General features: G+C 44.1%; 1 protein-coding gene across 1 annotated transcript in view; it reads left to right on the top strand.

Moving 5' to 3' along the window:
* Positions 1–13,170, top strand: part of WLS (Wnt ligand secretion mediator) — a 44,810-nt gene that overhangs the window by 26,909 nt on the left and 4,731 nt on the right. Inside the window, exons 5-9 of the mRNA XM_081324607.1 lie at positions 1,102–1,238; positions 2,345–2,513; positions 3,903–4,000; positions 7,199–7,262; positions 12,527–12,670. Coding sequence (XP_081180733.1) covers positions 1,102–1,238; positions 2,345–2,513; positions 3,903–4,000; positions 7,199–7,262; positions 12,527–12,670 — 612 coding nt within the window. The remainder of the gene's footprint in view (positions 1–1,101; positions 1,239–2,344; positions 2,514–3,902; positions 4,001–7,198; positions 7,263–12,526; positions 12,671–13,170) is intronic.

The raw sequence follows: 13,170 nt of genomic DNA, 5'->3' as shown, positions 1-13,170 counted from the left end.
TGGGATGTTTCATACTGGTTATAGGATGTTATGCAGCTGAAACACTATCCTAATTATAAATCAAACAAAAATAAATGTTGTCTCCCAACTCCTATAATTACTAGTTACTACTTGTTATAAGAGTGCATACAATTAAGTGCATAATCTTCGGGGTGGGGGGAAAAGAAAAAGAATGTTGTCCCTATACAGTTTCCAAGTTCCCTGCAGATTTTCCCCCCTTTGATGCCTCTTCAGCCATTATGCTTCTTTGCACCCATGAAATTAACTAATTTTTCACTAGCTTTGCTGATAATCGCTTCCTTGATACCTCTAGGAGCAAGCAGCCATTATGCTAGACTATCAGCACCTATCTGTCACCTGACTTTGAATTACACTTTGCACACTGAGCAAGAGCAATACTGCTTTCTTCATCTTCCAAGAAGCCAAACTAGGAGAATATGGGACACGATAAAAGGAACATTCTTAGATTGCATTTTTATTTATTTTCTTTACACGAAATTCGAAGGAGTGGTTAGTCTCACTTAAAATCCAGATAGCAATTTATGTGGCTCTTTCCTTGAAAACAATTCAGAAGCTAGTGGAGAATACTAGCACTCTTCTGAAACCAAAGAACGTCAATCCTAAAAGAATTGCACTGAAATGTATTTGTTATAAGTCAAATTTCAAACTTAGCACCTTAAGGCCTAATATTTAAAAGAGCCACTTAAGGGTGCCCTTCTTAACATCCCACCTCTGGCAAAAGCTTCCTTGATTTCACACCCTGCTTTTGGATCTTTTGCCTTGAGGTCCATTTAACATTTCAACATTACCAGCTTTTGGCACCAGATAAATGTTTGATTTTTTTTTTACTCTTCTGTTTACAACTTTACCATGTCTTATATTCCCCAAGTACAACTCATCTCTGCTACAGTGATTGTATAGTGCATATTTTAAACCTGTGTGTTTATATTATTTGGCTTTGTTTTTTTAACTTGTTTTTTAAAAGATCTTTAGGATAAATGGAAAGGCTATGGTAGTTTAAACAAATGAAGCATTGCAAGACTAGGATTTGTGTTAGCAATTTGAAGAAAAGCAGCACTGAAACTTTAAGTTCACTTTCAGGGTATCCATCAAAACGGCGGCTTCACAAAAGTCTGGTTTGCCATGAAAACATTCCTTACACCCAGCATTTTCATCATCATGGTTTGGTATTGGAGACGGATCATGCAGATGACACGGCAACCTGTGCTCCTGGAAAAGTAAGTAATGATCACGAAAGTTCTGTCTGTTTCTTGAAAGAGGAAATCAAATCTTGTGTGGTTGTTACTGGCATGGCAGTCATTGCTCCCCTTTGAGGAGCCCAGTCTAGCAGTTTGTTCTACAGCTCTGTTAGTCAAGATTGCTTAATCTACAGCAGGGGTGGGCCGGATGTGTCACAAGGAAACCGTGCCCACCCCTTTGCCAGCAGTGGGGAAAAAGTTCTGATGCATCACGTGACATCGCAAGTTTGACATGTCTGATCTACAGACATGGACTGTAACTGTCTTAAAGTCTAATGTTAAAAAATTCTGGTGCTAGTAATCTTAAGGCATGTGACATACCCCTGTACTGAAGCATATTCTCCCTGTATTCACTTTCTAAATTTAATGATACACTATTGCAGGGGTAGGCAACCTCGGCTCTTTTAGGACTCGTGGACTTCAATTCCCAGAATTCCTGAGCATTGCTGGCTCAGGAATTCTGGGAGTTGAAGTCCACGAGTCCTAAAAGAGCCGAGGTTGCCTGCCCCTGTACTATTGTATCTGCATCTTCTAGAACAGCTAAAACAACTTTCTCCCTATCTGGTGACTGGTCCGTGTTTTCCCAACATACTGTATTTGAAAAGTAACAAGTTGAAGAAATCTGTTTTAGAGCATTCAAAAGGTTATAGATCCATCTATTTGCCATAACTATAGCCGATAACAAATTTACCAACTATGGAAAGATGCATTGAGGCACTCATTTCTTTCTCAGGTAGACTTTAGTAACTAAACTTAAAGTGAACTTTTCATGTGAATTCAGAGAAATGTTTTAAAAACTGAGTCAACTTGATACCATTGCTAGAATTGTCCTAGATAGGTAGACAGACAAACATATAGAGTCAAGAAGAATATTGGGTGCGCCTGTCCCATCCCTGGTACCTCTATATATGGTGGTGGTGGTATGCAGCTTCCATCAGTGCAAGGTCTGTATCGGCCTTTGTGGCATGTCAAGTAGCTGGAGACAGGGATCATTTTAGGAGGCATTTACCTGAATATTACATAAAGCTTATTGGAGCAATTGAGGAAAATGGAAGAGTTTTTGATAGCATTACTATTTTTTTCAGGATAATCTTTGCTCTTGGAATCTCTATGACTTTCATAAACATTCCAGTAGAGTGGTTTTCTATTGGTTTTGACTGGACTTGGATGCTGCTTTTTGGAGATATTCGTCAAGGGGTCTTCTATGCTATGCTCTTGTCTTTTTGGATCATCTTCTGTGGAGAGCATATGATGGTAGGTGCTCTCATATGAGTTCGTGAATATACTGTTCCAGGATTTTCCCTCCATGGTCCATTGTTATATATTTTAGGGTTTGTTTTCATTCTGCAGAGCAAGTCCCCACTTTCTAGCGTTCTCATCACTCTCAGAAAATAAGCCATAAGTTGAGCTGGTTGGAGATTAGGAGAACTGTAGTCTTATTACAACCTAAAGTTGTGAACATAGGAAAGGTTTTATTATCAAAATGTATGCCAAATTAATGATTTATAAGTGGTAAGATTTTGTATAAATGAGTGCTGGAAAATGAGATTCAAGATCCTATAATTTTTATACTGTTTGAATCAACATGGGCTGTAATTGGCTAAAGCTGACAAAAAAGCTCCATCATTGCACTTCCTTCTGGAAATCAACGTGTACAGGGTTGTTGGGGGTGGGGAGCTACTCCACAGTCTTATTTAGCATTACTAAAGCAGATGATACCACTCTAATGGCAGAAAGTGAAGAGGAACTAAAGAGCCTCTTGTTGCGAGTGAAGAAGGAGAGTGCAAAAGTTGGGTTGAAACTAAACATTAAGAAAACCAAGATCATGCCATCCGGCCCTCTCAATTCTTGGCAAATAGATGGGGAAGAAATGGAGGTAGTGACAGATTTTATTTTCCTGGGCTCCAAGATCACCGCAGACGGGGACTGCAACCCCTGGGGAGGAAAGCCATGGCAAATCTAGACAGCACACTAAAAAGCAGAGACATCACCCTGCCAACAAAAGTGCGTATAGTCAAGGCTATGGTCTTCCTAGTTGCAATGTATGGCTGTGAAAGTTGGACCATAAGAAAGGCTGAGCGCCAAAGAATTGAAGCCTTTGAACTATGGTGCTGGAGAAGACTCCTGCGAGTCCCTTGGACTGCAAGGTGATCAAACCGGTCAGTCCTAGAGGAGATCAACCCTGACTGCTCTTTAGAAGGCCAGATCCTGAAGCTAAAACTCAAATACTTTGGCCACCTAATGAGAAGGAAGGACTCACTGGAGAAGAGCCTCATGCTGGGAAAGGTTGAGGGCAATAGAAGAAGGGGACGACAGAGAATGAGGTGGCTGGATGGAGTCACTGAAGCAGTAGGCGTGAGCCTAGATGGACTCCAGAAGATGGTAGAGGACAGGAAAGCCTGGAGGAACGTTGTCCATAGGGTCGCGATGGGTCGGACACGACTTCGCAACTAACAACAACAAAGCATGACAGTTTACATTTTATGGTAAGATGTATCAATGACTTGACTATTATTCTTACATAAAGTATGGTTTAAGACTACAAATTCTTCGCCATAGCTACCATCCTAATTATACCTGCGAAATCAATGTATTTTATTTTTGCCTAATAATTTTATTGTCTTCTTATTTAATCTGTTTTAGGATCAGAATGAACGAAATCGTTTTGCAGCCTACTGGAAACAAGTTGGGCCAATAGCTGTAGGAGCTTTCTGTTTGTTTGTCTTCGACATGTGCGAGAGGTAATTAGAATTTCTTCTTTTTCATAGCTTTTGTCACTTAGCTTTACTGTGGATGTTAATTTAAAAAAAAACAACTTGCACAGATACAGTGAGGGGAAAAATTATTTCATCCTCTGCTGATTTTGTCCATTTGCCCACTGACAAAGAAATGATCAGTCTATAATTTTAATGCAGGTTTATTTTAACAGTAAGAGACAGGATAACAACAAAAAATTCCAGAAAAGCACCTTTCAAAAAAAAGTTATAAATTGATTTGCATTTTAATGAGTAAAATAAGTATTTGATCCCCTATCAATCAGCAAGATTTCTGGCTCCCAGGTGTCTTTTATACAGGTAAGGAACTGAGATTAGGAGCACTTTCTTAAAGGGAGTGCTCCTAATCTCAGCTTGTTACCTGTATAAAAGATACCTGTCCACAGAAGCAATCAATCAATCAGATTCCAAACTCTCCATCATGGGCAAGACCAAAGAGCTGTCCAAGGATGTCAGGAACAAGATTGTAGAGTAGACCTACAAAAGGATGGAATGTGCTACAAAATGATCGTCAAGCAGCTTGGTGAGAAGGTGACAACAGTTGGTGCAATTATTCGCAAATGGAAAAAACACAACATACTGTAACTGTCAATCTCCCTCGGTCTGGGACTCCATGCAAGATCTCGCCTCGTGGAGTTTCAATGATCATGAGAGCAATGACAAATCAGCCCAGAACTACACGGGAGGATCTTGTCAATGATCTCAAGGCAGCTGGGACCATAGTCACCAAGAAAATAATTGGTAACACACTACGCCGTGAAGGACTGAAATCCTGCAGTGCCCTCAAGGTCCCCCTGCTCAAGAAAGCAGATGTACAGGCCCGTCTGCAGTTTGCCAATAAACATCTGAATAATTCAGAGGAGAACTGGGTGAATGTTTTGTAGTCAGCTGAGACCAAAATCAAACTCTTTGGCATCAACTCAACTTGCCATGTTTGGAGGAGGAGGAATGCTGCCTATGAACCCAAGAACAACCCCACTGTCAAACATGGAGGTGGAAACATTATGCTTTGTGGGTATTTTTCTGCTAAGTGGACAGGACAACTTCACTGCATTAAAGGGACGATGGACGGGGCCATGTACTGTCAAATCTTGGGTAAAAACTTCCTTTTCTCAGCCAGGGCATTGAAAATAGGTCGTGGATGGGTATTCCAGCATGACAATGACCCAAAATACATTAAGGTCCTGGAGTGGCCTAGCCAGTCTCCAGACCTTAAACCCATAGAAAATCTGTGGAGGGAGCTGAAGGTTCAAGCTGCCAAACGTCAGCCTCGAAACCTTAATGACTTGGGGAGGATCTCCAAAGAGGAATGGGACATAATCCCTCCGCTGTGGAAAGAAGCAGGCAGGCAGGGCACAGAGGAACGGAGACCCGGCGACGTTTGGGGATATTTGGAGAGGCGCCCAAACCTCCCCAAACGTCGCCGGGTCTCCGTTCCTCCGCCCCCTGCCTCCCTGCTTCTTTCTGCTGTGGAAAGAAGCAGGCAGGCAGGGCACAGAGGAACGGAGACCCGGCGACGTTTGGGGATATTTGGAGAGGCGCCCAAACCTCCCCAAACGTCGCCGGGTCTCCGTTCCTCCGCCCCCTGCCTCCCTGCTTCTTTCCGCTGTGGAAAGAAGCAGGCAGGCAGGGCACAGAGGAACGGAGACCCGGCGACGTTTGGGGATATTTGGAGAGGCGCCCAAACCTCCCCAAACGTCGCCGGGTCTCCGTTCCTCCGCCCCCTGCCTGCCTGCTTCTTTCCGCTGTGGAAAGAAGCAGGCAGGCAGGGCACAGAGGAACGGAGACCCGGCGACGTTTGGGGATATTTGGAGAGGCGCCCAAACCTCCCCAAACGTCGCCGGGTCTCCGTTCCTCCGCCCCCTGCCTCCCTGCTTCTTTCTGCTGTGGAAAGAAGCAGGCAGGCAGGGCACAGAGGAACGGAGACCCGGCGACGTTTGGGGATATTTGGAGAGGCGCCCAAACCTCCCCAAACGTCGCCGGGTCTCCGTTCCTCCGCCCCCTGCCTGCCTGCTTCTTTCCGCTGTGGAAAGAAGCAGGCAGGCAGGGCACAGAGGAACGGAGACCCGGCGACGTTTGGGGATATTTGGAGAGGCGCCCAAACCTCCCCAAACGTCGCCGGGTCTCCGTTCCTCCGCCCCCTGCCTGCCTGCTTCTTTCCGCTGTGGAAAGAAGCAGGCAGGCAGGGCACAGAGGAACGGAGACCCGGCGACGTTTGGGGATATTTGGAGAGGCGCCCAAACCTCCCCAAACGTCGCCGGGTCTCCGTTCCTCCGCCCCCTGCCTGCCTGCTTCTTTCCGCTGTGGAAAGAAGCAGGCAGGCAGGGCACAGAGGAACGGAGACCCAGCGACGTTTGGGGATATTTGGAGAGGCGCCCAAACCTCCCCAAACGTCGCCGGGTCTCCGTTCCTCCGCCCCCTGCCTGCCTGCTTCTTTCCGCTGTGGAAAGAAGCAGGCAGGCAGGGCGCAGAGGAACGGAGACCCGGCTTCGTTTGGGGACTTTTGGGGAGGTGCGCGCGCACCTCCCCAAACCTCCCCAAACTTCGGCAGGTCTCCGGACGGCGGTGGCTTGGGAGAGGTGAGCGCGATCCCGGAAGCTCCAAAGCCTCGGCCGCGCACAAGTCCTCAGTAAGTTTTTTTGTTGACTGGAGTATAAGCCGAAGTGGAATTTTTCAGCCCAAAAAGTGGGCTGAAAAATTCGGCTTATACTCAAGTATATACGGTAGTAACTTTCTCTTCCGATGTAACACCAACAGGCTTTGAATGAGAGCAGAAAAGCAGAGGATTGGATCATAACATCACACATTTTGTTACTCCAAGTTAGGGAAGAGAGAAAAAGAGTAGAGACTTATAGTTATTATATTTTGCTGGTTCATTGTTTCTGCTAGTTCCTCCCCAGGTTGTTTCATACAAATGAACAAAAAAAAAAGAATTTGAATCAAGCTAATAATAAAACCATTCGGTTATTCTTATCTGCAATGTGAATAGCATGGAAATAAACAGTTGAGCATTTCTGGTTAAAACAGTTAAATGAACATCAACCCTCCCCTTCCTAAAGCTTACAAGGGTTCGTTCTTTAGACATTGTTCCTCTAGACTTCCCAAATACTTGCTTTGTTTTACACATGCTGTGTGCATAATTTGACCTACTGACTTTCTTTCCAGAGGAGTACAATTAAAAAATCCATTCTATAGTATCTGGGCTACAGATGTTGGCACAGAGTTGGCTGTATCCTTTGCATTTTACTTCATTCAGAACCATTTGTTATCTTCTTTATTCTTGCACCCAAAGCCTCTGCAATTTTGGGAAGATGACGTTAATAAGCTGATAAGGGTGTGTTTTTTTCATTTAAACTTCATGGAGAGTTTAAGCATCCTTAAATTTCGTGAATTTAAAGTAATCCATATACACGGGGATGTTCTTTTTCAAAGTTTACTTTCTGTGGATGTCATTTAGAGCAAGTATGTGTAACATTGATTCAAGGGCTGCCTTACTTTTCCTCCCTTATCATTATGGCATAGGATTAACCTTGGGTTTATACTTGTCCATAGTCAGGTATATTTTTTTGTTCATGAAGTCCAAAGCCTTCCCAGATTCAGACATTAGGATACGGAAGCTGAAATCACCCAACACCAAACGCTGAGGGCTAAACTCCAGTGCTTGAGTAGGATTCCCACGATCCAACTGAACACATAAACATTTAAAGACCAATATCTCACAAGCAGCTGTCACGGTCATAGGCAATTCTATAGATCAGTGCTTCCACCTGCTGGTTTGGCATCAAGGTTGCTGTAAGTCACAAAATCCAGAGGGATGGAATTCTAAGAGGGTGTGACATTGCCACCCTTACGCAACCAGGTTTTAGTAATGTGTAAGCTGCCAGGTCTGCCTCTTCGTCCACTTTCAAGTCATCAGTGAACAAGGTCCTATCCTAGAGGAACCTGGAATTTTTTCTATCAGCCTGAGGCCAGAGGTTGATCCAGCAGAGATCCAGCTTAAGAATGAGACCACAGGTTGGACTTGTAGAAATATAAAAGCTTTTTGGATTAAAATTTGGTGGAACATTCAAAAGATTTTTAAGAGAAAGATAAAGTTTTCTCCGCAATTGTTTTTATTGGGTATTGTTGTAGATTGTGATGTTAAAGAAACCAATTTGATGTTGAATATGATAACAGCAGCACGGTTACTGGTGGGACAATATTGGAAGAAGGATAGTTTGCCCACTGTAGAAGAATGGGTGTTTAAAGTTTCGAATCTTGCAGAAATGTCTAAGATTTCTGCTTACTTGAAAGATCATTCACAGGAAAGATATATTTCAGTTTGGAGGAGATGGATAGATTATATTCAGAATAAATATGGGACTAAAAAGTTCCATTTAGCTTATGAGTAGATTTTAGAGGGATATTGTTATTGATCTTAGTGTTGGTACTTTGTATGTAGTTATGTTAAAGGGGAGTTAAAGCACATTATGAATTTGGTTAATTGTATATTATGCAAAATTTTTATTTAGAATATGATTATTATAACTATAATCCTGTATTTAGCTCTGGGAAGTGGGCGGGGGAGTGGGTGGGTTTGGGGTGGGGGGGATTTGGGGATATATTGTAAAATCTTGTTTTTGTAAAACTCTTTAATAAAAAAAAAGAATGAGACCACAGGAGAGACTCAGAAACTGGTACCAAGCTACCGGTTCTCCTTTCGATGGAATGATTTATCGGTGCCCTCCCCCACATCCCCTGATCCTTACTACTTGATAAGCTCACTTTCCCCGTCAATATCAGTATAACATGGGATAGCGGGTTGATCCCCAACCTCCTTTTATCCCCTTAAATACATTCCCCTCCTTGCTCAGAAAGTCAGCAGTCTGATAAAGGTGCACACACCAGCCTTTTCTTCTGTCTCCCACGCCCATCACATTTATCAGTTTCCTAAATTCATACAGTGGCAGGAGCCATCCCTGAGTACTCTCTCACTATAGATCAAACATGTCAAACACAAGGCCCGGGGGCCAGATCTGGCCCGCGAAGTGGTTTCATGCGGCCCGCGAAGCCATCCTGGAAACGGAACGACCCCCGCTGCCTTGGCCCTGGCCCAGAGACCCTCCTTCTGCCAGAGACCTTCAGATCTGTCCCACTCCTGCCCAGGCCCCCATAGGCACCCTTGATGCAAACGATGTAGAGCTGGCCACGCCCACCCAGTAGGCCATAAGCACTTTAGCCATGCCCACCCCATAGGCCACGCCCACCCAGGTCACACCCACCTGGCCCCCTGAGGGCAACCGCAATGCTGATGTGGCCCTCAATGAAATTGAGTTTGACACCCCTGCTATAGATAGTCCTTGCTTAATAACTTGCCATGTTAAAGCAACTATTTGAAGCTATGATGGTGCTGAAAAAGTAACTTTACGACAAGTCCTCATACTTAAAACTGTCTCAGCATCCCCCCACTGTCACATGTTGTTGACATTCAGGCACTTTGCAACCAGCAGCCATTTACAAGTGTCACGTCCCCATGGTTACGTGATCACCATGTGCATGCTTTACAACTGGTCAGATCAGCGGAGAAGCCAGCAGTAAAACCATACGTTGTGGTGTGATGTCTCGCTTAACGTCCTGCTTAACAACCACAGGAACTACCTGCAGTCTGAGAAGAATATTTTCTCCAGCCAGCATGGCTTCTTCTTTCACTTTAAACCAGGGCCATCCTCAAGCTTCCAACCTCTTACCCTGAATGCTATATAAAGCCAGGTACATACTGGTACATGCAAATACAAATTTTATTCTCAAACTGTTCCAGTTAGGACACTGGCATCCCTGAAGGCCCTCCTGTCTGACCTATCCTCTCACATATCAGGACTTAGCTGGCCATTCTCCCTTCCAATACCAGAGCCTTCCCAAATCTTACCACTCTTTTGTCAGCAACTGGCCAGATACCTTCTTACAATCCTCCATTGTCAACCCTGGTGAAGGAGAGCCCGAGATCTCCATTCCGCATCTCCTCCTCTGCTGAGTTTCTTTCCCATTAATGCTAAATGTGAAGGTGATGAAATAATGTTAAGTTACAAGGCCATGGCAGCTCAAACCTCTTAACAAGATTTTGCTGAGGTTTCAAGATAGTTGCTTTTTACCCAGGATTTTTGTATGGAACACAAATGGTTGCCTGTAGTAATAGTAGTAGTAGTAGTAGTAGTAGTAATAGTAATAGTAATAATAAGAAGTAGTAGTTAGAAGGGACCTTGGAGATCATCTAGTCCAACCCCCTGCTCAGGCAGGAAACCCTATACCATTTCAGACAAATAGCTGTCCAGTCTCTTCTTAAAAACTTCCAGTGTTGGAGCATTCACCGCTTCTGGAGGCAGGTTGTTCCACTGATTAATTGTTCTAACTGTCAGATGTCAACGCTGCTAACATTGAATGTTCTTGCTTGACAAGAAATGAAGAAGCAGCTATTTCTTATGTTAAACTTGTGTATTGCTTTAAGAGATAGGGTTAAGGCTGGGAAGAGGGAGGAGGAAGATTGTACCTGAAGGCCATATGAAATTAAAGAAGATAAGAACTTGGCGGGTTGTCTAAGGGAAGGAAAACTGATTCTTTAAATTAATTGGAGAATATGATTAATGACAAAATTAGAAAGGTGGAGGATTGTGTTTAATATATTGTGCAAGGGGGCGGAGATTTCAGATTCCAGCTTCCTTCAAGCAAGCGCCGGTGTATTAGGCTAAATAAAGGACTTTTAAGGTAAACAATGCCTCAGAGTCACTTGAAAAGACCATACATTGGAAACTTGACATCAGGAAATTTCTCCTTAGTTCTAGGTTGCTTCTCTCCTTGACTAGTTTCCATCCGTTGCTTCTTGTTCTGCCTTAAGGCGCTTTGGAGAATAGCTTGACTCCCTCTTCCTTGTGGCAGCCCCTGGGATATTGGAACTCCTTGTTTTAGCCTATGTATTTATTTATTTTTATTTTATTTTAATTCCATTTGTATCCCGCCCTTCTCCGAAGACTCAGGGCGGCTTACAAGCTTAGCAGTAGCCTTCATTCTATGTATATGCCTGCTTATTAGGGCTTTTCACACCCTCCCCAAGCGGCATTATTACAAAGTCAGCTTAATTGCCCCCAACAATCTGGGTCCTCATTTTACCTACCTCGGAAGGATGGAAGGCTGAGTCAACCTTGAGCCTGGTGGGATGCGAACCTGCACTAATTGCAGGCAGCTGGTGTTACTTAAGGAGGCATTAGCCCACTGCTCCACCAAGGCTCCACCAATTTAACTTTATTGGCTGCCCAACCCCAGTGAACTCTGAGGGGGTGTAGAAAACTAGGGGGAAAAACATAGAAACAGCTGAAAACATAAAATCAGATAGACCGACTAGAGTAAAATGACTCAATAACCCAGGGTTTTTCAACCTTTTCACCCATTGTACCACTTTTAGGATATGGCAGCATCCGAGTACCACCAGTCGCCTAGCAAGGTGTCAAAAACTTGATAACTAAAAAAAAAGGAAAAATGTGATGAAGTACAGGTAGTCCTCAACTTACTACAGTTCGCTTAGTGACTGTTTGAAGTTACAATGAAAAGTGCCCCCAAGCCACAGCCGAGCAAGACACCTGCCTGCCTGCCCAGCGGCGCTCTTCCTCCTGTCTGATGTTTTCATTGTTGTCAGCATTTCTGTTGAGGATTGGCAGCAGGGGTGAGGTGGCGGGGGGTGTTTGATTTTTATTTTCCCCCCTCTGCTGAGTGGTTGCAGCAGGTTTTGGTCCCTTCGCATGATCCTGGGACACTGTGACCATCATAAATATGAATCAGTTGCCAAGCTTCTGAATTAAATCACAAGACCCTGGAGATGCTGCAACATTCCAGCTGATAGGTGCTTCTTCAGGGCTCAGCAAAAGCGCCAGGATCAGCGCCAAGCTCCAGCTGGAGCCTGGTGCCGATCCTGGCACTTCCGCTGAGCCCTGACAACCCTACAGCTTCAGCCATCTCTCGTTCAGGCTTGTGCGGTGCTGCCACCGATTCAGCTCATTCCCCTCCCCCGCTACCACTTTTCTAGGATGGTCACGTGCCACCTGCCAGGTGCCAATGTACCACAGATGGTACCCCTGCCACTGGTTGAAAAGCCCTGCAATAACCGACAAATTACACAGTGCAAAATAATGTCCTTTAGCAAATAACAAGCATCCATCCCAGGCACTACCTAAGTCCTAAAAGATATTGCTTCATGGAGGGGACCTGGAGCCTACCCACTCGGCTGGAATATACTGGGTGGGCAGAAATGATTGGAGGCATTAATAACATGATAAGCTAGCTGAACAGCACCATATTTCTTACGGGCTAACCTCCAAGTTTATTTTAGCAAATATCAAGTGTGACAGATGCAATATTTCTTACTGTGCTTATATTTAAGAGCAGAATAGGAATCTGCAAACAAGATGCCAAATGAACTACCTATTTCTATTTCTGCCTTTACTGATTCCCTTAACTTTACCACTTAAGATGGCATTTATTATTGTTGCCGGAATCTGCCTCTGCCTCTACTTCTTGTTCCTGTGTTTTATGGTATTTCAAGTGTTCAGAAATATCAGTGGCAAACAATCCAGCCTACCAGCAATGAATAAAGCCCGCAGGCTTCATTATGAGGTAAGGAATCCATAGGATGTTGGGGTAATTGTGTTTTAAAACAATGCCAGTTCCTGTTGGTATTCCAGCAAGGCCATTATGGGGAACCTAGGGACCCTACAACATTGATTATGTTAATGAGGGTAAACTGAAATTTTGCCTCTCAAGTCCTCCCTTGAGCTATGCACATTCCCTCCCACCCCCAGGACTGTATAAAAAGAGGCAGTCCTTTTCTATAGAGAAGGGTAGAGAAAGTTGCTTCTCTCAAGGACCAGAGCAGGTAGCAAACAGATTCCCTTCTGATTGTCTGGCCCCTCCGTAACAAAAGGGTAACCAATATTGTGCCTTGTATTTCAAGGCCTTCACTTGTATATCTGCAACTGCATAGCAAAACCAACCAAGGGAATAGTAGCAGATGGGAATTTTTTTCCCCTTACTTTGTCAGTTTTGAGTCCTACCACTATGTGACAAAAGAGTTAGCTCCTGTCACTTGCCCCAGCTCCTGCCAACCTAAACAGTTT

The sequence above is a fragment of the Vipera berus genome (assembly GCF_964194415.1).
Source record: "Vipera berus genome assembly, chromosome: 3".
Taxonomy (NCBI): Eukaryota; Metazoa; Chordata; class Lepidosauria; order Squamata; family Viperidae; genus Vipera; species Vipera berus.
The sequence above is the reverse complement of the archived record's forward strand: the minus strand, read 5'-3'. Positions and strand labels throughout refer to the sequence as shown.